The 25,835-nt window shown below is 44.3% G+C and overlaps 1 protein-coding gene across 6 annotated transcripts in view; it reads right to left on the bottom strand.

The window, feature by feature from the left end:
* Positions 1-25,835, bottom strand: part of Fndc1 (fibronectin type III domain containing 1) — an 82,408-nt gene that overhangs the window by 36,856 nt on the left and 19,717 nt on the right. For 2 of the 6 annotated variants that reach the window (NM_001412560.1, XM_063288408.1), the window contains exons 2-9: positions 24,526-24,720; positions 21,374-21,460; positions 20,673-20,741; positions 11,226-11,432; positions 7,833-7,931; positions 5,858-5,975; positions 2,990-3,177; positions 2,039-2,146 (exon numbers count right to left, since the gene is read on the bottom strand). In NM_001412560.1, the coding sequence (NP_001399489.1) occupies positions 2,039-2,146; positions 2,990-3,177; positions 5,858-5,975; positions 7,833-7,931; positions 11,226-11,432; positions 20,673-20,741; positions 21,374-21,460; positions 24,526-24,720 (1,071 nt within the window). The remainder of the gene's footprint in view (positions 1-2,038; positions 2,147-2,989; positions 3,178-5,857; positions 5,976-7,832; positions 7,932-11,225; positions 11,433-20,672; positions 20,742-21,373; positions 21,461-24,525; positions 24,721-25,835) is intronic. The other 4 variants (XM_063288404.1, XM_063288412.1, NM_001038615.2 and 1 more) reach the window with 4 other exon arrangements.

The raw sequence follows: 25,835 nt of genomic DNA, 5'->3' as shown, positions 1-25,835 counted from the left end.
ATATATACACGTGAATATGTGCACCAATTAAAGACAGTGGATCTTTAATGATCAACAAATACCTACCCTTGCCCATTCTCTCAATAAATTTAAGGTTCAAAAATCTTACCAAGATAATATGAAGATGGCCTCAGGGAAAAAAATTTTGAATTACAAAAAAATTAAGCAATTACATGAGTATGGGGGGAATCCTCCCCTTCCCTCATTGTATGCTTTAAAAGGTACAATAAATAAAGAAATATTTCAACCAGAAGCACCTTTGAAACACCTGCTGGGGAAATGCAGCACTCTTTGCTCAGAGAACTGGTCATGCGTAGTGACCAAAAGTAAGAAGTGAGAGAGATCGCATGCTACAAAGCCTTGTCATTGCTCTGGCTTTACATCTGCAAAAATATTTAACTATGTCAGTGTATATACCCTTTTACTATGCTTTATATTTCTCTGACTTAAAATACACTCCCCCCAAACGAATTATGAATTTTAATCTCACAATTATACCTACATGAAAACTAAGATATGTAAATATATAAGAACTGGGACTGAGAGATGTCTCAGTGGTTAAGAGCACTAATTGCTTTTCCAGAGGTCCTGAGTTCAATTCCCAGCATCCACAGGGTGGCTCACAACCATCTGTAATGGGATTCAATGCCCTCTTCTGGTACGACTGATGAGAGAGACAGGGTACTCACGTACATAAAATAAATAAATCTTTAAACAAAAAACTCAGTAGCTACCATTATTTCTGGCCATATTTAGCTGGTGACCTGTGGCTCCCTTCAGCATTAGACTTAAACTAAGAAGTAGGACCGAAAGAGGATGTGTCTGTCCGTCCATAGCATGGACTCACTGGATGGCCAGTCACTACTGTTTTCAAAGACTGAAAATCTAACCAGCCAGAAAGGTGTCTCTATTCCCTTTTCAGAGGTCCTTCCAGCACTGCAGTCTCAATAGACAGGGGTCAGTGCTTATGTTGTAAAAATTGTGACGTAAGGGGGGACAGCTAAGCACCTCTTCTCTTCATCTGTTTCTGGACTTACTCCTGTGTGGGAGGGGGACATGCTAGAAGAATAAAAAATCCATTCTTTATGAAAAATGGGGGGAAACATCATTAAGTGCAGAAAATGTCACACCAATCATTTTCCTGAAGCCTCATTGTGCTATGAAAAGGCACTACCCATGAGCCAAGTCAACTCACAGTTGAACACAAAAGAGAACCATTCAATAATTCCCACCAGGAGACTCTCATGAGAGACCGGAAGTGGCCTTCTGTATTTCTCCAAGATGAAGCAAACTGTTCATAGTTTTGGGGCATACCAGACTTAAATTTGCCTCCCCCAAACCTAATGACAATAAAAAGACTCCTTTCTCTAAAGATTCCATCTCTCCTACCATGGGGGGTATACTTGTGAGCAAAGCCAGGTACAATCTAACATGAAAATGTCCAGATTCCTGAAACTTTTCAAAGTCCTTTACACATTGAAATGAAAATATTCCAGTGTTTATTTAGCAGCCCCAACAGACTACTTTCGAACCTGTAGATATCCCCTTGTATTTTTATTCTTTTAAAGCTCCAGAAATTTTTTTCTATTTTTTTTATCCTTTCCTTGACCCAAATAAATCAATACAGACTGAACTTTAGGGAACAGATCCATTTTCTGGAAATCATGAGGTAAGGTTTTTAGCCCCATTAGAGGCACGTATGGTCTCATTAAAGATCTTTACGGTCCCGGCAGACCCCTGGTGACATCTCTTTTCAGAATCTCATAGGCACAACAGAAAGCTCCAGAATGAGCGCAGGGTATAGCTCATGGTGCTGTTAAAAAAACCTCCAGCACGGCTGTCCAGACGATCATGTCTACAGGAAGATGACAAGAGTAACTGCCAGCTCTTGGGTAATGCCCGCCTTCCTGTCCCCTGGCCAGCACCTTGCTAGCATCTCGTCCACCTCACTGTTGCTTGCTCGTCTGCCTTTCAGTCAGAGTCACCAAAGTAGCATTTCTCCGAAGGACCACTCAGAGGGTAAGGAGGAGACACCCACCTTTCACTTTCCCCTCAGACTCTGGCAATGCATCCCAGGATACGGTGACAACCGTGGGCTTGCCGTTGACTGGCCAGACTCTCAGGTTCTCAGGCGCTGTGGTGGGAGCTATAAGATGACAGGGGATCAAGCATTTCACAAGGCTCTCATGACCTCCGACAGGCCCCGCATACACTGTCTCCTGAAGAGATGGCCTGTTGGTGCTGATGACACATGCAAGGCGATTCTACACTAACTTTACGAAGGATGACTTTTGTGGCTCACACACAGCTCTTGCAGGGTTTAGAAACATCTAGAAATTGGCTTTTAGGAATTCCAGTTTTTCTTCCAGATAAATATTGCACTATTAGGGATTCAAAATCTGAAACATCCCTTTAGTACAAGTTTTCTTGTTTTGTTGAGAGGGCCTCACTATGCTGCCCTGGCTGGCCTGGAAGTCAATATGTAAACCAGGCTAGCCTTGGACTCCTACAGATCTACCTGCTTCTGAGTCCCAAGTGCCGAGATAAAAGTCATGTGCTGCCTTGTTGAACCTAGTACACCTTATAAAGATGCCGTTCTAGCTATTACTGAATGAGAGCCTTGGCTACAGGAAAGATTTTCTCAGGAAGATTATACAACAAAAGCTAAGCCACCCAGGGACATCCGTGGTCACAGTAGTAGTGTATGTATGTTATATGCTGATATTTGTAGGGTTTGATATATCAGAAGAACATTTTGGTAGGAAAAAAATGTCAGAGTACAAAGCATGAACCAAACAAAACTGCTCCTCAATCATTCGTCTCCCTCTCCCTCTCTCTTTTAATTTAATAGTTCTAGACCCAAACTCTACTTCTAATTATACATACAAACTCTACCACTAAGACTTATAGCGAGACTTTAAAGACTGCTTGAATTGTCAGTTTAGGCGTGATCCTCAGTTGAAACCCCAAGACCATTTCAGACACAAACCCGATTCCGGCGTTCTCTGGAAGACAGATGCGCTCCACTTGCCATCTCGCTCTCCTTGTGAAATACGGACCGCAAATTCATACACGGTGTCTGGGATCAGGCTGTCCACCAGTGCACGCCTGTTGGAGACTTGCTTGTAATCCCACCTGGCCGACTCCCCCTTCTCACGGTAGCGCACAGTGTACTGTCTATGAGAAAACGCAACAGGACAGTTATCCTGAGGACCTGAGTCTTCAAAGCTGACTTCCAGAGTCCTCGCTGTTTAACTTTCGCTGGAACTGGTGATATTTAAAAGCAAGCAGGGAGATTTGAGGAGGAAATTCTAAACTTTCGACTATGTCATTGACTCTAAGAATCTGAAGTCAGGGTCCTGGCAAGTGTGTGTAAAAACAGACCAAGAAATAGAGTGTGTTTCTGTCCAAGACTAAAAATGTCCCATTGTTCCAAAGACCAGAAATGACAAACAGAAGAGATAAAGGAAGGTGGGCAGGATTACCAAGCACCTAATTTCTCAGTGATATATATGCATACAGGCTGAAGAATGTGATGATATCAAGAACCGGACTGGTTCTCTCTCTCTCTCTCTCTCTCTCTCTCTCTCTCTCCTCTCTCTCCTCTCTCTCCTCTCTCTCCTCTCTCTCCTCTCTCTCCTCTCTCTCTCTCTCTCTCTCTCTCTCTCTCTCTCTCTCTCTCTCTCTCTCTCTCTCTCTCTCTCATGCACATGCACACAAAGCCAAAAAGCCTCATTTTATGCTTAACTAGACATGTTCTACAGACTTAGGAGAACAGGAAACGTGGTCTTGTGCAGACTTCCTGCTATGAAATGGAACAAAACTCTACCACAGAGCAGGACCAAGTGGCTGAGAAGGGAGTCCAGTGTGATCCCCTGGCAGAAAAATACCAAACATATCGATTCTCAAAAACCCCAGACAGCAGATATCCATGGCATTAGAGAAGCAGCAAATCCTGAAGACTGGACCCCTGTTAATACAACTTTTCTTCATGGCTTCTTTCCAGTAGGAAGCCTTTGAGGCATTAAGAATGTTCTATTGGGGGGTTGGGTATTTAGCTCAGTGGTAGAGCACTTGCCTAGCAAGCGCAAGGCCCTGGGTTCGGTCCCCAGCTCCGAAAAAAAAAAAAAAGAAAGAAAAAAGAAAAAAAAGAATGTTCTATTGGGGAATCTGGAAAGTGAGTTCAGTTGCAAAGAGCTTGCAAGATGAAGTGTAAAGATCAGTATATGAATCAGATTCTCCTGATTCATAAAAACCATGTTAAAAAACCAGGCGTGCTGGTACATGCTTGTAATGTCAGTTCTGAAGAAGCACAGACAGGGGATACCTGAAGCCTGCTGGCCAGCCAGCCTAGCCTACTTGGCAAGTTTCAGGCCAGTGAGAGATCCTCTCTCAAGGCCATAAATGAAATAAGATAGAGGATCCCTGAGGAACAATATCCTATGTTGACCTCTGGCTTCTGCATGCACATGTACATGTATACATGCACACACACACACATGCACACACATACACACACACACATACACACACACACACACACACACACACACACACACACACGTTATTCATTATATATAGTAAGTCAGGAGAAGACATCAGTTGAAGACATGCCACAGCTATGAACAAAGCGGTTCTCCTGAGGAGAGTCTAACGTCCCCTGATTTTCCCTAAGATGTAGGAAACCAAAGCCCCAAGGCGGTCAGGACCACTTCTTGTTGGGAGAGGATATATGCATAGACACAGTGATTCTTCTGAGCCCTTAGATAGAAACATGTGTCATCCTACCAGCAGACAGCAAAGCTGTCCTGTACCTATTAAAGATTACAATTTATGTACTTTTACAATGTGAACATTGTATTTCTTTTATTTCAAAGTATGATCCACTTTACTGCTGTAGATAGGTTTGAAACTTAATACATAATAACCAGGCTACCAAATCATTGGCTTTTTCTTAGTTGTATAAATTATCAAGTCTCTGAACACACACACACACACACACACACACACACACATTTTTAATCTATAGTCACCAGTTTCAAAACAATGTAAAAACCATAAAACTCACATAAAGATCATTCTTTCCTGATAAGATTGGTTACTTTTTTGTCTGTTGCTACTACAATTGGGTATAAAAGACAGAACAGGACAACACCATGAGCTAAGGAAAAAGAAGGTGCTCTTTGTTACCCGCAACCAAGGAGGACCTGACACACTTCAGAGATCTGCTAATATCTACTGAGAAGCCATGCATATAACATTAGACAAGCTTCTGCCTCTCAATATAAAAATCTATCCTGCCTTGACTCTTCAAGAAGACTCCTCCCACAGTGAACTCTTCACAGAGGGAAACCATAAATAATTGAGGCAGGAGGAAAACAAACATAGGGAATTTATACACTCAAGACAAAATGAAGCAGATGAGATATGAAGTCCTGTCCTATGACAGACCCTATTTGATTCTCAGGAAATTGGTTGCCACTAAGTACTGGACATTCAACAGCAAAAGAGGGGTCAAGCACCCACACAGGAAAGAAAATAAAAATCAGGATGGAAAGATGGCCCCATGGTTAAGAGCACTGGTCTCTTCCATAAGACCCAGGTTTGATTCCCAACACCCACATAGTGGCTCACAGCCACCTGTAATTCTAGCTCCAAAAGATCTGATGTCCTCTTCTTCTTCTGTGGGTACCAATCATGTGCACAGTACACATATACACATGCAAGCAAAAACATTCATGCACAATAAAATAAAATAAATAAGTCTTCACAAAATTAAAAAGAAAACCACTGAATTCAGGTCCAGAGAAGCTGTATTTCTCATACCCAAAGGTAAGAATTAAGTGTACATGTGTACCTTGATGCAACAACTCTCTTCTGTTTTTCCACAAGAGGATCCACCCAGGCCACGAGCACGGACTGAGACGACATGACCCGGACACTAATGTCTTCAGGTACATCCAGTTCATCCTCTTCTGAAATGACAGTGGATGCACAAAAGGGGCCCATCTTACCACAGGTTCTGCACTGACTTCCTCTAGCCAAGCCTGGCCTAACTTTTAGCTGCTCATGCTTAACTTAGGTAAGATGAGATGAATAGAATGCTAAGTGATCATTTCGTCTGCATGATGTGTGGAAACCTCCATTCTTGCTTTTCCTAACCATAGCCTGAGAAGCAAGGAGTTCACCTTAAAAGCTGCCTGAGCCAATCAGTATGCAGAAGAGCATAAAGAAATGGCTATGCCTTAGTAAAAAAAAAAACACTACAAGAAGCTCAGTGTTTACTCATTACATACTGTAAATTTCTCAGAAGTAATAAAACTTCATGAGGGCATATGTTTGAGGGATGAAAGTTTACATTATTATTCATTAGAGACCACAATGTCAAATAAAATTTCTGCTTTAAACAGTGGTTATGAATCTCATGGGAGTCGATGTTCTTCATATTTTAGAGCATGTGGTTGAATGGCAGGTTAAATGTCATGTTCAGATATAAGATGGAGTTCAGTTTGCCAGTTTCTTACTGAGATTTATTTCTGTCATGCAAAAATATAGTCACAAGACTCGCCATCTTATTTTGGTCTCTAACTAATTAAGATTTACAAAGTGGCCTCAACTTTGCTTGTAAGTTTCTTTTTTGTTGTTTTGGTTTCGGGTGTTTTGTTTTTTGTATGGGCCAAAAGGATTCAGATTTTACCTAATTGGGGGACTTTGGAGAGGACTGTTGGAGAAGCTGTCCTGCTCTCTGGTGACCATCAGTGACTGATTCAAGTGAAGGGCCTCAGTGGGATGTCTGTGCAATGTAAAAAAGCATAGTAGGCCCCACTCTACATCATGACTGCATTAAAGGGCTGTGCTAGGGTCTCCTCATGTCTGCTTAGTTTTTATTGTCGACTTGACACAGCCTAACATCACCCAGAAGGAGACCTGTCTTCTGTCTCTACCAAGTCTCAACTGAAGAACTGTCCCATGAGATTGGCTCATGGCCATGTCTATAAGAGATTATCTTGGGCCCAACCTGGACCCAGGGTGCTGTAGATGGCACTGTCCCTAGGGAGGTGAGCCTAGACTGTATAAGAAATCTAGCTGAGCATGAGCCAGAGGGTGAACCAGGAGCAGTATTCCTCCTTGGCTTCTACTTCAGTTCTTGCTTCAGTGTCTGCCCCGACTTCCCTCAGTGAATGCCTGTACCAGAAGTGTAAGAGGACATAAACTTTTTCCTCTCCTAACTGCTTTTGGCCGTGATTTATCACAGCAACAGAAAGGAATCAGAACCCATTGAGGTTCATGCCCTGAAAGGTATGTGTAATTTGTAAATATTATGAGTGATTAAAAAACACCCATCAGTGGAGGTAAAGAAAAACATACTTCATAAGTGCACAATGATTGGGCTACTAGTGAACCACAATTATGTATTTTCATACTTCTCTCCATGCTATCTGTCACATCTGCATAAAGTGGAGTGAAACGGTGTGTGTGCCACCATGCTGCCTCAACACACCTGTCCTTTCTCCTGCCATGTTCAGTGCCTCCCTAGGCACAATTAACAGATGGATCAGACTATCTTTCCATGGAAGGAAATGAGGCCTCACTCCCTCTAGCACTGGAAAGCAACTGTACTATAAAGCTATCCATAATCCTCAGGGAAACAGACCTTATCAAAAGAATTCTCCTGTCTCTACCAGTGAAAGAAACCTGTTTACCTACAACTGTAGTTCTCTTCTTCCCCCTTGAAATTCAACCATCCCACCATCCCATCGCAGCCAGCATCACATGGAGAGCAGCATCCACACCAGACCATGGTTTCACCAAGTGCATCCTTGGAAACATACCTGCATTCTTGCGCTTTGTGAGGGCAGCTCTATAGACGGGCTGACTCTGCCCCTGGGAGTTTGTGGACTGCAGGGAGACCACATACACCGACTCAGAGGCTGTGGACCAAAGAGCAGGACATGGGACAGTGTCCTCATTCCTCAGTAGCCTATGGGCCCTACCACCTATGGTCCCTCCACTCCCCCTCCCCTCGCCCTCCCCTCCTCCTTCCCTTGCCCCAACTACGCTAACAATTTCACAGGTAAGTCTTTTGTCTAGCCATTATGCTCTGCAGAGAAGCACCTATCACTGTCCTTTTTTCATGAGCAAGGACAGGCTGAGAGGGGCGAGGTGACTGCCAAAGTCATTGAGTAATTTGGTTAGCTCTATATGACATCAAGGCCCAACTTTTATTAACTTCAGATGGGGAAGGAGCCAACCATGTGCAGTCATCACAGATATACAATAGAATGCACCCAACAGTAGTCACATACTTCTCTCTGTGCCTTGGTTATTGGATACTGGGTAGAAATACGATCTCCAAACTGACACCAGAATCATTACCCAGTGAACCCAGGACACTCCACACACACCATCCATGCAAACCCTGGCTGGCTCCTTTCCCAGCCTTGAGTATATGCAGCAGAATTTCTTCACTTCCCATCTGGCGTCTTCCTGGAGGTCTTCAGATTCTTTGTCTTTCATCATTTATCCTTCTACCTGGGGTCTGATCGTGTCTTCTCCTCTTGTAGTCCCCAGGCCCCTCCACTTTGACATTGCTACTCATCTTGGGGATTTCATTGATTCAGAAGACCACTGATAAAATGTGTTTAATGATTGTCTAGAGACGGGATTCCTTGCTGATGGGACTTTAGGTCACTCTCTAAGGTTCCTCAGTGTGTGTCCACTTCTGAGATGCCCATGACCAGTGGCATCTCTGTTGCAAACAGTGTTAAGGTCCTAGCAGAATAAATGACAAAGATGGGCTTCCAGGACTCAGAAGATCCCAGAAAATTCACTTCACCCACATCCCACACCCTGTCCTTCTATTTAGACCTCCTCTTCACAGGAACCCACTGGGGGAAGCCAAAATCTGTTGATGAAATTCAAAAGATAATGTATTGTAGAAGAGACGAAAAGCTGGCAGGCACAGTCATGTGGGTCAGAGTAAAGCCAAATAATGTTCTAGTGCTGGCTGTGAATGAGAGCCATGAATGAAACGCTGTGCCTGAATACCATTCTTGCACAGTATCAGACATGCAAAGAGAGTCTCTCCTCTTTGGCTGAATAGCCAGGTAGAGTTTGAGCCCTGTCACTAAAGGGCCCAGCAGCATGTATAATGAAATCATCCAGCAGCAGAGGGACAGCTCAGGAATGGAGGCGGAAGTGACTCCGGATTATTCTGTGGTTCCACATCACCAGGTCGCTTTATCCCCCAGCCTAGATTCTGCTTTTGCTGCCTTGAGTCTCTCCATATTTCTTCTGGCATTGGGGAAAAGAGGTGTTTGGTGTCTTCTTGACAGAGTCTTGGCTTTGATGGCTCAGAGGCCTGGCTCAGAGGGGCTCTATGCCTCCTTGTGGGGCCCATATAGATACAAAGGATGCCACACAGTTGTCTCATGCTGGGAACACCCATTCAAGAGGCTTGATAGACACTAGAACCCTGGAGTGTCCATCAAGTGGCTGAACATAGCATCCAATATAACAAAGACTTCCAAGATTCTTCAGAAAGGGAATATAGCCATCTGCCCAGGGTCTTCACCAGTTCAAATCCAAGCTGCTCACATTGCAGCACGGTCCTAGGAACCAAGACTGGGGATCCTGGGACTATAGGACTGTCTGCCTTGTCTCCATTAGCTGGTGAGTTCTCACAGCAAACCAGCAATGCAGACCACTAGGCTTTCTCCCCAGAACTCTGTCTCCTTGAAACTCCTCTCACCCAGGGCTGCTTTCTGAGCTCAAATGATGACGCCTCATGGCCTGGCTGTGAGTCTCTCTTCTACGTGCTCTGACCTCACTCCCATGTCTCTCCATCTACACGCCCCTCACCCATCTTGGAGATGAACTTACCTTTTATGACAGAGGTGCCAAGCAAGGGGAACTGCACTTCCTTCCCGCACACCATAGGCCTGTGGGTGCCTCTTTGCTCCTTCCTACCCTAGCTTTTCACCCCAACAATGCCAACCTCCACTTCCGGCCTCCATGCCCCTGAGGGATATGAGCCTCTACCTCCACTGTCTTCGCCATCAGGTTTGCAATGATGGGAGAGGCACCTGACTACGCTTGAGTGAAGAGGCCAGATGTTTTACTGGAATCTTCTGAGTAGGGCAGTAAACCATAGCCTCTCCCTTGGTTGAGTCTTGACCCATTAGGAAATAAAAGAAGCATGAACCATGTTGACCAAAATACCTATCACTGTTAAAAGAGCAGATGGTGGAGCATGTACCCGGAGGTTTTACAACTGGAGTTATAGCACAAGAAAGATGTGCTGCCAGGGCTACCCTGGACCCGTGAGTCTCTGTAGCCTGGCTTCCCCCAGAAAGAGTTGCCCCACTAAATGAGTTGCTTCCAACTCATTGGGTTGATAATGGGGAAAGGGCAAGAGTGGCCATTAGCAGTTCCTTAGGGGACAGCAGCATCTCCTCAGAACATGGGCTGTGTCCTTGTCTGTTAATAAAGGTTAAGACCTATTAAGATGAATCACACAGTAGCTCCTTGTCCCAGCAAATATGCCCACAAACATTCCATAGCTAATGCTGCCTTTGCTATGAAAACAGGACCATAAAGGGGAAATATTTCCCATCCCCACCACACCTCACATCTAGATAAGGGGTTCAGGGACTCTGTGTATAAACACAATTTATTAGACAGTGTGGTCCTGCAAATGAATAAAGGTTAATGGGACAGAGACCAAGACAGGATGGGACAAAGTGATGTTGTGGTCTCAGTAAGACCTGTCTCCATAGGCTTATGAGTTTGAGCACTTAGCCCCAAGCTGGTGGCACTGTGGAATGCAATGGAACATTTACAAGATGAGGCTTGCCGGAGGAAGTGCGTCACCAGAGGCAAGCCTTGGGAGTTCTGTTGCTGGGCCCTACTTCCTGTTCACTCTTCTTCCTATTCTACTGAGATTTAAGAAGGTCCAGGAGCATTCTCCAGCTACCATACAGCTACTGCCTCCATGCCTTCCCCTGAAGGGATCCATCACCAAAACTATGAGCCAAAATAACCTCTTCCTTCTGGAAGTTGGTTTAGTCGCAGGGAGGGGGAAGGTGGCTAGTGGAGAGCATTACCGTGAATAACCGTCATAGCTGGGAGAAACACCTCTTGTTTAGACAACATCCTGCCTTGAACAATGTTCTAAATATAGACGCGATGGGTACATTGCATGCACAAGACACTTTCACACTCACCAAGCTTTTTAATTTCATGCGATCTCTCATCTCTGGTCAGTGGGACATAATTCATCTTCCGGCCACTTTCCCCGTAGCCCAGAAGAAAACCCCGAGATCTCCGTGGGCTCTTGGCTCCAGACAGACGTGGTGCCTTCCATGCAACAGACAGCCTGTCATCTGAGGCTCGGACGCGCATACGCAAGGGCTTGTTGGGCACTTCCTTTTCTTAAGAAGGACACAACATAGAAATGATTAAAGGATGTACCACATGTATGTGAAACCTCTGCGTACACTGATCCTCCTGGGTTAATCGCTGGGCATAAAACCTTCCTTTTTTGGTAACCTGTTCTGCTAAATTCCAAGATGGACGCTATCTACCTGGGCTTCCATTTCATGCCAAGAGATCTCTGAACTTAAAATGAAAATTTCCATATGTGGGGCTGCCAGCCACAGATCTGGAAGCTTAGTAAGGTCTCTTTTCATCTACTTTCTTTCACCGTGTCAGGCTAGACAGGCTATATACCCCATGACTAGGGCTAGCGATAGATATAAAAATACAACAGAGTCATTAGTCGTTATTTATAACTGGCCACCAGAAGGCTTTTTCTCTGTCATATTGAAAAGGTAGCTAAAGACTAATTTGACCTGGAGTCTCTATTCCCACCCTTATGTAAGTCTTTCCCTGTCTCCCACAAATCTTGGCTATGCCCCACTGTTACCAATATCCTCAGGGTTTTTGAGTTTTTTTTACTGACAAATTAACCAGCTTCCAAAACTCCCGAACTGACTTGAAACGTTCTTGTTAACTTTCTCAAAGTAGTGTGTCCTGGGGACAGTGGTGAGTATTTAGAGTCTATCTATCTATCTATCTATCTATCTATCTATCTATCTATCTATCTATCTATCTATCTATCTATTTATTCTGTCCCTGAGGATAGCTACAGGTTTCCTCCCAAGACAGATTCTCATTTGGCAACCCCTGCACTCATTAGTGCAATGCTGAGCAGGGATTCCACAGAATCTTGGAATTCCGTAGTGATGGGGTCAACAAGACGATAGAATAGGTTCTCAGGACAAGGAGCTTCATCAAGACCACACAAGTTTGTTGGCTGTAACATGCATCCTGGAACTCTCATGTACAGTAGTCCTGTCGAACATTAACCACACAACCCCCTGGCAGAGACAGCAGCTGTCCCCAATATACTGTGTGGCTTCTGCTACGAGCACTTGTCAACCTTCCTACTGGAGCCCTAGCATGGGGCCAGGACCACAGAACAGCTGATAACCCAGCACGAAGACCTATCTGTGTTAGATAGAACTTTAAAGTCAGCAAAAACAAAATGAAACAAAAAAGCCTTCCATCTCTATCCTGGTTATCCGCACAGTGGCCTTGGGGTGAAAAAGAAGGACATCCACATTCGTGGACAAAGCAGATAAAGTCAAAGGGACATGTAGTGTCAACCAGGGCTGGGGGATGGGGACCCACATATTCTGATCCCCAGTGCTCTCTCTATTTAAACTCACCTCACACACTTCCCACTAGCCATACAGTCTCTTCTGCTCATGAGTTCGAAATATGAGTTTGGGTCTAGACAGAATTTGGGGCTAGACGGGCTCCCTGCAGAGTGGGCACACTATGCCCTGTCAAGTTGACTCTACACGAGCTGGAACTGCAGTCTCCCCATGGAGAAGAGGAAGATTTTGGCCAAAGGTTATTTTCAGGACAATGGAAATGTGGATAGAAGCCACAGTGTAATGAGAGGCCCCACCCCTTCAAACACAGTCACTTCTGTTTTGAGGCTTTGATTTTCAAGCACCTTGAAATTTTCTTTCTCTTTAATATTCTGGATTCTGCATACTGTCTTTTGCAGATCATCCAGGGAGCCTCTCTTAAAGCAGATACATGCACCAGGGAAACAATTCCATGTGGTTAGAATTCATCTGCAATCAAATTATGCAAGTATTTTCTCTAAGCTGTATGCAATGGCCTCGCAAAAGCACTCTCAATATTTCTAATAAATTCTGTAGATCTTTTATCTTGAAAACAGGAAGTCACAACTGCCAAGATCAATCAAGCTCACACCCACCAAGGCAGAGTGTGTTTATTTCAGAATTGGCGGAACACATCCCCTCCCCCATTAGTCTTAGTACAAAAGAACCAGGTAAGTCATAGGCAGAGTGGTGGATCACAAAAGACCTGGGACAATTACACACTGTCCCCTCGACAGGCATAGAACAAATCAAGCACCTCCTAGAAGCCAGGGAGTCAGGCAGGACTGGACTGTTCCTTGGGATTTGTACCTCAGCACATTTCTGAAGTTGTATGGAATTAATTTTTTTTCTTTTTACTAAGAAAAAAAAAAGACAAAAAATCTACACAATGATTTATTTGCCCACGTATAACTCTATGCTAGGTAAATGTGACAGGTCTTTAGATCAGGCTAACCCATACTGTAGACTCAGGGTTTACATCAAACCCCCTACTTACAGAGGACTCCAAGAGCACTCCCTGAGTACATCAGCTTCTTCATCTCTGAGACTGTATGTAACAGCCAGGTACAGAGCTTATGTCTGTAACTTCAGCACTTATGAAGTAAAGGCTAGCCTGGGCTATGCAACAAGCTCTGGAATAGCTTTGGCTACAATTGCCTCAAAGGCTTATATCCATCATAAAACCATTCTTCCTGGGCAAATTTAGATGGGAATAGATTCTCAAAACTCTTCAACACACACAGTATTACAATACAACCGTGTGTTGCTGACCACGGAGACACAGTCTGGTAAATGTACTGTCAGGTAATTCCATCATGAGACCATGAGCAAGCTATATGGCATGTTCGTATACACTGAGATGACTATGTCATCACAAAGTGCCATACTCTCAAAATATCATGGCCATCTACACAGTCCATTGTGATGCCAGTGTCTTCTCCAATAAATGACTTTTGGGGAGTAATACTTAAATAAGATCATCTACTTAATAATAACAAAGAAGGACTCTTAATTCCTTTATTCTGGAATGGATCTATCAGATATTACTCACCAGGAATAGCAGCAATAAGAGACAAAGAGACTAAGAGGCAAAGGTGAAGGAAACATTGCAGGGCTGGATGGCAACAGACACTGGGCAAGAATTAGAACCCCACTGTTGGACCTGTAGTTCTAGCTCACTGTGCTGCAGCACTTACTCAGAAGCTCCTGGTGGCTACACTGTGAGCATCCTTGTAGCCACACTAGTATAAACACTGCAGTCACTCTAGGGGAGACCATGGTGCTCCAGAGAGCTCTGGGTAAAGGACTCAGCTCAGTGGAAGTCTCTGTCCATTGCATCCACACTCATCGCCTTACACAAATGGTTGCAATCCCCAAGCTCTGGCTCCCCATCAGGAAGTAAGTCAGTGGCATCTGTCCCACTGAGGCCTACTCACTACCCTATCCCTTTCACATTAGAGGTGTACTAAGTGCACCAAGGAAGGACCATTGGATGAAGGTCCAAGCCCCTGGTCAACCATGTCAATGGATCCATGGGCTTACTTGTCCAAGGAGTCACTCAGAACCCAAAGTAGAGAAAGGCAGCCCATAGACATCCTGCCACCCTCAGAGACACCTGAACAGTGGCTCTTGACCAGTACCTGGAGTCAGGAAAGCATTTACAGAAGGTGAAGGGGGAGATAGTCTAAAAGACAAAGCAGTTTAAAAAGGAGAAAAGAGGGAGAGAAGAATCTTGACATCCTCCAGGCTCACCAACACCAGGTAGAATATTATGGGTTCTACAGAAGCCAACAAGCCTTCATGATGGACATAAAACTAACTTCAAACACTCCCATAGGGCCATTTGGTTCCAGCTCACTGTCCCTGTGGAGTATGTCTGAGATCCTGCTTTCCTGCTTCAAGGGTGTCCTCAAGTGAGGAAGCTACCAGAAGCCTGCCCATCATGAGGACAGAAAGCTACGCTGTAGACCCCAAAGGACAGTGCCAAGCTGCCAGCATCTGCACCCTAGAATTGTCTGTTAAAATCCAGTAAGCCATCAATCAGAAGTAGGTCAAACACCTTGCACTATCCCGGGACCATGCAGGGTGTAGCACTTGCTCACTTAAACAATTTCCCCTCAAGGTTTCCACAGACAGCAAAGAAATCTATCTCAGTCCCCCACATCCTGGAGTGCTGCTACTTCTCCACAATCTGTTTTATCTCAAAATTCTCAAGATTGCATTTGAGTTTTGTAGACCACACCACCAAATGTTGGTGTTTGCTTTACGATTAAAACCAGCATTTTTAGTGCCTGATCACAGAGAGGGGACTCCCATTAGATTGGATGTGTCTAGTTTTTCTCATGACCTTGCTGGTTTCTGGTCATACCTATGGACTGGGGTCCCAAGGGTCACAGTTTGAGTGTGCCCATAAATGGCTGTCAGGATAGTCTGAAAATCAAGCAGATGACTTTGTTATTGACCCCACCAGAACTGAACATCAGTCTATGGATACCAGCATCTACTGCACCATGTGAGGCTGAGGCCTTACTGTGCTACAAGATGCCAAGTCACTCACAAATTGCTGTGCGTTGACAGGAGAGCTCTGCACAGGTCAGTGAGGAAGCCTTTGATAGTACTTTGAGAATCAAGAGGCTCTACAGCTGCTTGTGTGGATAGGTCTGGGTTTCCATTAGTCACAGACCTTCCCTGGGGCTCTCATCGAGTGGACAATACTGTTGTCTCTGTGCCCTTCAGTGGGGATGGCTTATCTATGCAGGAGACCAATGTCAGAAGCTAATATCCATGTGATTCTGACAGCCACGTCACCATCTCACTTGTAAAAAGAGCACAGCATCAGCCTGTGCCAAGTCCAGCCTACTGGCTCCCATTGCTGGCCTAATTCCCCTCAACACATATGAATGGATCATCCAGATTCCCAGGGTAGCCAGCTGTGAAGGCTTCCTATGCTCTAATGGGTGAGTCAGCCCCCACAGCTGCCATGGATCCATCCCGTGGCATGTTAGTTTCCAGCCACACTTCCTGACAGTTCACAGGGGCCACCAAAAGCAAAGAGAGCAGTTGTCCTTTCCTGCCTTTAGTAACTGGTGCTCCTGGGCCCCTCGGGACAGCACAGCAACAGGATCATAGATTATCAAGGCTCAGAAGGACTAGTATGAACTATTCTTGGGAAAAGCATATCCCAAAGGTTTGGCTTGGTTTTCTCTAGGGGAGGTTTTTTTTTTTGTTTTTTGTTTTTTTTTGTTTTGTTTTGTTTTGTTTTTGTTTTTTTGTAGAAATGGAACTTTAATGAAGAGGGGTTGTCACAGCAGCATATATGTCATTCTTACAACAAATTATATGAGTTTATGAAATCATTTCAAAACTGTATAATGCAATTTAAGTTTTAACATTAAGTAGAACTAGTATACAAGATGTATTGGTCTTTTCCCATAGCAGTTATGTTGCTTTGTTAATTTACTCTATAGCATCATAATAAGACATATTTCAACTTCTTCACATTTTACCAAACAGATGTAGGTGTAATAACAGGATCTATATTTAGAATGTATTTTGGAGCACTAAGTATAAGTATCTTTAAATAGTAATAAGTATCAACACTTAGAAGTTGAAAATAAATCATTTAGCATTTACTAAAATCACAACTCTAAATATATTCCTTAATACAAAATATATATCTATATGCTTCAAAAACTGTTGAAAGCAGTACATATTTTGCTTATTTTTTCCAAACTTGGTTTCTTAATACTTTCAAACTAATAGTTTATTATTGGTACAATAACTCTAGGGGAGTTTTAATGGAAGTCTCCCTGCATTTACTTCATCTGTGGGTCAGATGGAGAGCAGGGCATGTGTTCTCTGAAAATGAGAGGCCTGGTCTTGTTGACTGGGTGCTTTGTTTCTTCAGCCTGTTACCTGGTCCCCATTCATAATAAAATTCCATGTATGAGTAGCTCGATAGGAAGGTAGTGTTTCTTTCCAGACAAACATCAGATTTTTTCAGACATCCTGGATAATATACTCCAGGCTGACAGTCCCAAGCTCTTAATTTTTTTCACTTTCAGACTTTGAAAGAAGAGCCCTTGGTAGGCACAAGGGTCAGAGAGCAACACAAGGCCCTACTCGTTGACCTCTGAACAAGTGCTGGCTTTTATTAAACTGCAGAGGCCCTTCTAGAACATTCCTTCAAGGCTGCATGAGCAAGCACAGCTCAACCTCTCCAGCTTTCCAGCATTCTGGCCCTAGCCTAGGAGTAGTCACCCCCATGACAAGAACCATGAGCCAAGGCAGACCTCTTTTCTTTATATCCAACCTCAGAGGTTCTGTCTTAACTACAAAAAAAAAATGTAATGAGCTAGGTAGGGCAGTAAGAAGAGGTTAAACTTGTTTTTCATGATTTTGTGGTTAAGTTGTTTCAGTGTTGAATTATTTGTGCAACAGTGTGTCAATACTTTGAGCCAGACGTCAGGGAGGCTGCTGGAGGAAAGTCTCCAAAGAGGAGCCCAACCCCAAATTTGCCCTGGGATCTCACTGTGGTTTGAAGATACTCTGCTAATGAAGTCAGTCTTCAAGAAAAGGGGTGACTCAAATTTCCCTCAAAGCAGGGAGAAAGGGAGATGACATCACCCAAGGAAGATAAGGTGTGTCACCCCCTGAGAGGATCAGGAAGCAAAGGCACCTGACAGAAGGAGGACAGCACAAGAGGAAAGAAGCTGAAGAAAGTGGCTACCTTTCGTGGCAGCCCTCATGGAAGAGGAAAAGGTGACCATGTAAGGACAGTCAGATTCGTTGAAGCATCATCAGGGGCCCGGACTGAGAAACACAGTTGTGATGGTTGAGAGGACACAGGGCAGCTTCACTCTTTGTTTCTCTCCCCTAGTCCAACTTCGAGAGGCCAGAGAGAGAGCACCAAGCAGCTGGGTGGTCCTGGTGGGACCAGCGAAGGAGTTGAGAGGGGAGATGTTCTGAGTGCCTGTTCGGGTTAAAGCAGAAAAGAAACAAGCCAAGAGTGGCCTGGGGACTCTGCCAAGGGGAAAAGCCTGCAAAACTAGGGCCTGAGGAGGTCTGCAAGCAAGCTTGAGACATGAGGGAGAAGAAACAAGACATCCTGCCAACAGACAGAGGCGTCCAGAACTCCAGCTTAGCAGGGACCAACTTTCGCCTAACTGTGGCTCTATGGCCAGTGGTTAGAAATCAGGACACAGGGCTAGCAGACGGGCTACCATCATGGATGCCTAGTGTGTAAGATATAATACTAGACATGGTCTCATGTTCCTGGACTGAGGGAACAGCTCAAAGGCCAGTGGCTATCACTGAAGGGTTATAGCGTCTGAACCACAGTGCTGGTGACAATGGCCAGAGAGGGATGATCCACAGCACACCCAACTTAGATCAAGCTCTCACTGAACTACTGAAAGCATTAAAATTAATGTAATTAAAATACAGTGTGAAGAACGTGGCACGAAACCCAGACTTCGTGTCAGTTCTGGATCCAATTCAGCTCCCCAGCTTGAGGGAAAGCACAGAGGACAGGGTTTGTAGGAATCCACGAAGATTATTAAAACAGATATGAGCATATTCTGCACTAAAATTAGCTAGGATCTAGCGTGGCTTCCAAGATGAAATTTTGGCAAATACAGAATAACTGTCCCAGCTGCTTCACTATCAAAACTGGGACACGGCACAGTCCGGACCCTAGGGACGTGCTTCTATGTGACCTTGTTACTCTGGAGCCAGCTGCCAAGAAAGCTAAGACAGCAGTGAAGAATTCTGAAATAAATGAAGGACGCCAGCGTTCTGGAAAATGAACAGACTTAAGATGTCACTTCCCTGGGATCGGAAGAAGGGGATCGAGGGGGACATCCCAGCAAGGAGGGTGGGGTCTGCATGCCCAACAGAGGAAACCTTCTGCTGGGCCAGAAGAAGCAAGGCTGCCACCCAAGAGTTGCATTTTTACTCAGTCTATTATTTCAGGTTTCATATTTGGGTGAGCAACCAGACTGAGTCACTCAAGTCCTGTCCAACCTCTAGGACTTTCTAGAAGGTTCTTCCACCTCCTCTCCCTCATCATGTTACCTCACCATCCCAGGGGGCCCCACCCCATTCAGAGAAGAGGAAGAAGGAATAGGAGAAGAATTGTGGGAGGGAGTGACTCAGAGGGGGGCAGTGAATGGGATGTAAAGTGAATAATAAAACAAAATAAATAAATAAAATTTTTAAAAAGATTTTAGAAAACTACAAATGCCAAAAATATAAATAGATAAATAATTAAATAAATAAACAAACAAATAAACCAAAACTCTTATTGTGCCTACTTTAAAAGTTCTAACTGGTCATAAGCGTACACATAGAGGTAAAAGCATGAGTGTATATAAACCTAGTACTGTCTGTGGTTTCGGGTTACTTGGCTCTGGAAATATACACTCTGCAGAAAAAGAGACTTCCTATGCTGCCAGGGTGTGCCAAGTTTAATCCTTGGTCCCATTTCTCTCCCAATCCTCTCCTGACCCTGTACTCTCCATAATTCCATTCTCACTCTGTTGAATGATGCCCCAAACCATACCTAACTCCTTGTTGCCTCTTTCAGCTTCCAGCCCCTCATCTCTCACAATACCCCACTGTCACCTGGGGTACCCCTGAGGAAGAGGGTGCCGCCTCCCGAAGCACTTCCCTTTATCTTGCTATTATCTTGCCCCCTTTTCTTATATAAAAGACTTTGGCAACCATCTGCACCAGAAACACTGATCTAAGAAGCTCGCTGTGGTCATTAACCTCAACATATACTCACCTCTCTCTAACCCAGTCCATGTCGACGTGCTCCAATCACGTGATACCCAAAATGAAGCACAGCTCTCCGCCCTACTGCCTCTGGGCTATCGCCCAACCACATTCTGAAATAACTGCATTCTTGTGAATTATTTTTTTAACCATTAATTAAATATATTCGAGTAACAGCTCATAAGAAATAGCAACTTTTCTCTCAATAAGTAAAACAATATGACCAGACAACATCAATGTCCACAGGGCAACACACGCATGGACAAATATGGAGCAGAGATGGGAGACAGGGATCTGGCCTACCACAAAATATTCCAGAGTATTCTAAGGAAGGTACAAGACTCGAAGACACACAGTGGCCAACGAGAGCCATTGTCTTCAAGGGTCTCAATTAGCTGCTCACAGATAAAAGGTTATAAAATTCCTAGCTGGAACAGTTCCACCATCTCAGCCGCCATATTTGCTTGCTAGCACGTGACGATCTCCAGATGTAAACACAGACGTTGCTCACTCGGGGAGGGGAAGGAACAGGAAGTCGCACACACAACACCAGCTGCAGTCTGGGCGACCAGCATGTGCATTAGTTTAGCGATGAGAACGAGGTGAAGGCATGTGAGCACAGGCATGTGACCGGGCCACAGTCCTCTTGGGAGATGTGGCTTCGGCGAAGGCATGAGCCAAGTGAGGACAAAGTACCTGTAATGGTCTCATTAAATGGTCCTGGACCCTTGTTGGGAAAACCATCTATCTTGATCCATTCACCTCCTAAATCGGGGAAATGCAACTGGATAGTTAGAAACAAGGTCTGCCGGATTCTCCAAAGTTCAGCACACCCTTAGTGACCAGTCAAATGGTCCTTGAGAGATGACACACCAAAGCTTTAGTGACAGCACATTAGTTGTAGGGTCTGCACATGGCTAGTTGAGCCATGTTGAAAAACAACAGGCAAAAAGTTTATAAACTGCATCAAAACTACTCCCAAAATGGGAAGAAAAAAAATTTTTTTAAAGTTAAAAAAAAAACACCAAAAAAAAAAAACAAAAAAAAAAACCTTCTCTTCTAATTTCCCATCTTTGGCTTAAACGTTCAAGCCTACAACGTAGGAATCTTTTAATCACTCTAATTTTAATTTGTAAATTATGTTTATGTATTGGGGGCGTGCATTCCACAATGCATGTGTGTGGCTCAGAGGGCAACTTACAGAAATCCGTTCTCTCCTTTCCATGCTGTGCGCCCCACGAATCGAACTTAGGTTGTCAGGCTTGGTGGCGAGCACCTTTACTCACTGATCCATCTCACCAGCCCAATAATTCTGTGTTTTTATTGGCATGAAGAAGCCAGGAGAGAGGTGCCCTCCCCGTCTAATCATCGAAGCACTGCCTCCCGGGCGGACTTACCGGGTGGGCTCTCAGCTCTGTAAACAGGGCGGCTCACTCCGCTGTGGTTCTCTGCGGTAACCAGCACAAAGTACACCACCCCTGGCTCTGAAACACACGGTTCACATCAAACCACAGCCTCTGGCCTCCAGGAACGCACACTCCATTCATTCACCATCTCACTCACACCAGTTATACACAAATACAAAAACCCAAACGCAGTGGTCAAGCCCCACGGTAGCTTTCTCTTCGGTTTTACTGAAATCGCTAACATGCTCCCCATGTGGCTGAACCAGGGCTGGTCCTTAGAATGTCAGCTGTGTTTAATACGAAGTGCAGGCAGCGGAACAAACCTGGGTTCCCACGCCATTGATAACAGAAGACTTTGAGGGCTGTAGTATGAACTCAGCAGTGGAATTAGGAGCCTACTGACCACATCAGTACCCAAACACAGTGTCACAAACTACTGACATTGTACAGGGAAGCTCCCAATAGAAAGATCCAGAAAAAAAAAAGGGAAATATCAGTGAAACTCATAAAAATCTTTATTGCTCTTCATAAAGCTTCATGGAATTTTTCTTTTTCACAGTAAAATGTTCCCCAGGCTACATCTGCATGTGGTTTTTGACTATTTCAACCAAAAAGAAAAAAAAAGGCTAGAAAAATATTTCCTGGAATTCTGAAAATGCTAATCTTGAAATAATTAGGCTTTTGCTTTTGGACTTTGGTCTCAGGGTCAAGGCAAGTAGCAGAGGTCTCCTTGGCTGAGACCCTGAAACCGTTGAGATTCAAAAGGAAACCAGGGGCAACAGTCCCGGCACAAAGAGGACACACCCTGGACTTATGAGTTTTCCAAACCAAAACTGTAACACTAATTCCCCTCAAAATGAATCATTGCCTTGTGACAGGTAAGGTGGGAGCGGTCCCTTGAAGAGCATAAAGCCTGGAGAGATGGCAAATTGTCCTGTTGTAAAAGCAAGTAAGAATGGGCATTTCTCAAAGTCGAGGCATTCTTTTAAACAGAACCCTATTCAGTCCTCAAGCCAGAAGTTTGAGGCTCTCTGGGACTTCTGCTATGCTCAAGCCTGGTGTGAGCTGTTGTCTGTCGGTGGCAGGAGCTGGTGGCATTCAGGGTCTGGCACAACCTGCGGAGCTAATGGGAAACCGTTCCAGGTCCCCACAGAATACAGAATTGTGCTTAGCCAGGCTCTCCTTGCTCTGGGCTCATTTGAATTCCCAAGCAATGGAATCCACATGTCTCTGACTCCCAACCACTTAACTCATCACTTCCTTGGGAGACATTGTTTATTGGGAGGCACGGCACTCTCCCAATCACAACAGCCCGGTGTTTGAATAAGTGTGTCTCTGCTCATGTCTCTGGTCTGATAGCTCACACTTAACCTCACAGCTGGACTGGGGATGGGAGCCACGGTGCTTCACAGCGCTGTGCATTTGATTAGAAGCACGAGGAAGGGAACCTGGCCACCTCTAGATCTGATTTATACACTTTCTGTCCAGTTACCCAAAGAATACAGTGGTACCCAGCAGAGGGTGGAGATGTGTGCTGTGATTCATGTCTGGATCAGAACAGTAACATGGCACAAAAGAATTCTGGCTTTTCTCTGTGACTTCCTCACGCCCCATCTCCAAGTTGTAGCCTTACAGGACGGTAGAAATTTTAGAAGAAAGAAAGAGGGTACAGAGCAGACCCCCTAGAGCTGTACCTTTAAGACAAGGCACTCTGAGGCAAGACTTAAAATGTTCCCGGTCTCCAGGATCAACTGAAAACAAAGGTTCAGTGAGTGCAAAGGTTACACTGTCAATGCATGACCTTCTGTGTGCTTCACAGGGATGTGATACAGTTGACCTTGAGCAACTCAGGAGTTAGGGGCCCCAACCCCTGTAGGGGTGAAAACCTGCAAATAATAACTTTGACCTTTCCAGAATCTTAGCTACGAACAGCTTGCTGGTGACAGGAAGCCCCATGGCTAGCAGAATTAGTCAAGTGACACCTATGATATTGGTAAGTATCACATTGGGTGGAAGGGAAGCCAGGGTGACAAGATGTAGGGTCTTTTTTTTTTTTTTTAAGAAACTGAGATTCGGGGTTGGGGATTTGGCTCAGTGGTAGAGCGCTTGCCTAGCAAGCACAAGGCCCTGGGTTCCGTCTCCAGCTCCGAATAAAAAGAAAAAAATAAAATAAATAAATAAATAGATGAGTTCAGGCCCTGTCCTTAAAAAAAAAAAAAAAAAAAGAGTTCAGAGCAGAACCCATGGGGGTCTGCTGCTTGCTGGTTGGCTCTCTGACTCACTTTGGGGGGCTTGCCTATGCTTACTTGGCTTTTTTAACACGGCGTGGGATCATCCGCCTAGGGATGTTGCTGCCCATAGTGGGCTGGGTCCTCTTCTATCAATGAAGACTCAAGACAGTCTCCCATAGGCCTGCCCACAGGCCAACGTAATCTTGACAACTTCTCAGTTGAGGCTTCTCCTCTCAGATGACTCTAGGCTGTATCATACTGACAATTAAGACCGAGACAGATGCTGTGGGTGAACTCTAAGTGTTTGCATGCATAAGTGTTGATAAATGCTAACTTTAAATAGATCTGTATATTACGTTATAGTAGTAGATAATATAGATTGCCACTTGCATGTTTTATGCATTTTTGACACACCCAACTTCTTCATGCTATAACTAGGCTTTGAAGTCTTTCAGCGAGCTTTTTTTTTTCTAATTTTCACAATCCACACCCCCCCCAAAACAAATCACATATGAGCAGATCAATACAGTTCAAACCAAAGTTGTTCAATGGTCAACTGTACTTAATTATTAAGTGGTTTATGAATGGAAAGATGTTCATATTAGACTGTTAAACTATCTAATAGTTGTTTCTGTAAGACATAAATAAATAAGTAAATAAATAAATAATCATCGACATGTTTTCCAAAGCACCATCAAAACCTAAAACCTTGTACTTCATTTTGATGTTAGGAGTTAAGTATATGGCCAAGAAGCCTGGAGTAAAACCAGAGGCCTCCTGGTGAGGCCTTCAAGTGTATCCTCAGGATGGTCTCAAAGCCACACTCTGTCTTGCCGACAGTTATCCTAAGTGCACAGCTGCGACCGCTGGTCCAGTTAGAGATGAGTGAAGAAGGGAACGTGTGTCACTTACCCACGTCTTTAATAAGGAAGGAGTGTGTCTCCGCATTCACCTTGATGGACTTAAGACTTTTCAGTGACTTCCCATAGGCAATGTTGTAATGTTCCACGGGTCTACTGGTAGCGTCTTTGGGTGGGTCCCATGTGACCTTCAGGCCCATGTTAGCGGACAGCAGTTTCACATGCCTTGGCTTCAGTGGGTGGTCAACTATACAAACAGTGCGGCTATGAACTTTGTGCAGTGGCTGAGAGGATGGTTCTCCCAGTGTTCCCTGACGCACTCAGCAAGAACGTAAATGACATCGGATCTGTTTGATCCTAAAGATGTGCATGCAGCCATGTTTGCACCCGGTCACGGTGTGACAGTGAAACAAACGCGCGGATCCCACATGCGGTTTGCATTTTAGATAACTGTGGGTGGTAAATTTAAACCGAACGGGAAGAAATTCAAAATAAATCCTGGGTGTCCCTTGCCTTGATTATGCAGACGTGCCAGGGCAAGAAAAAACAAATGAGTAACTTATTTCACATACTCTCCAGAAGCATTTGTTCACTACATGTGCCCCTGGTGTCTTGTGAGGCTGAACGAACTTTGAAACCTCTCTAAGGGGAAGGCACTACAGTGGGTTAGGAGGACTAACCGCCATATTCAAAGTGAGGGGACAAAGTGTTTGTTTCCACAAAGGCTGAACCACACTTGAAGGAGATGTAAAACTCTGGTTTCTTTTTTGTATACATCTAATCATTAAATTGTTCCAAGGTTTCCCAAAAGAGAAAACAACAGTGGATCATCAAAAAGGATTATTGTGGGGAATGGAACAATGGCTCAGGGCTTAAGAACAATGACCGCTTGTGCAGAACACCCATGCTAGGTTCCCAGCACCCACAGGATAAGATCATCTGTGGCTCCAGTTCCAAAGGATCCAACACCCACTTCCAGCCTCCAGGGCGTTGTACCGAATGAGCATGAGCACTTGTATAAATGCAAACAAAACATTTTACAAATCAAATAACTTTTTAAAAGTACCACCAGGTCTCCAATTATGAGATCTTAAGTTTTTCTTTGTTTCCAAATTTACCAAGCTAATATTTAACATTTTACCTAACAAAACCTCTCACTTTACTGCGTAACTGGAACTGTAATGCAAAATTGTGGCAACATCCGCTACCTATTGACGTAGCAATTGCAACAGCCAAAGAAACGTTTGGTTGATTTGGATGATAAGATGGCTGACTATTCAGTAACACGAGGCACTTTCAGAAAAATAAATAAGTAAAAAGTGACCTAAACAGGTGGGGAGGAAAACCTTAATTTTAATAACA

The sequence above is a fragment of the Rattus norvegicus genome, chromosome 1 (assembly GCF_036323735.1).
Source record: "Rattus norvegicus strain BN/NHsdMcwi chromosome 1, GRCr8, whole genome shotgun sequence".
Classification (NCBI taxonomy): Eukaryota; Metazoa; Chordata; class Mammalia; order Rodentia; family Muridae; genus Rattus; species Rattus norvegicus.
The sequence above is the reverse complement of the archived record's forward strand: the minus strand, read 5'-3'. Positions and strand labels throughout refer to the sequence as shown.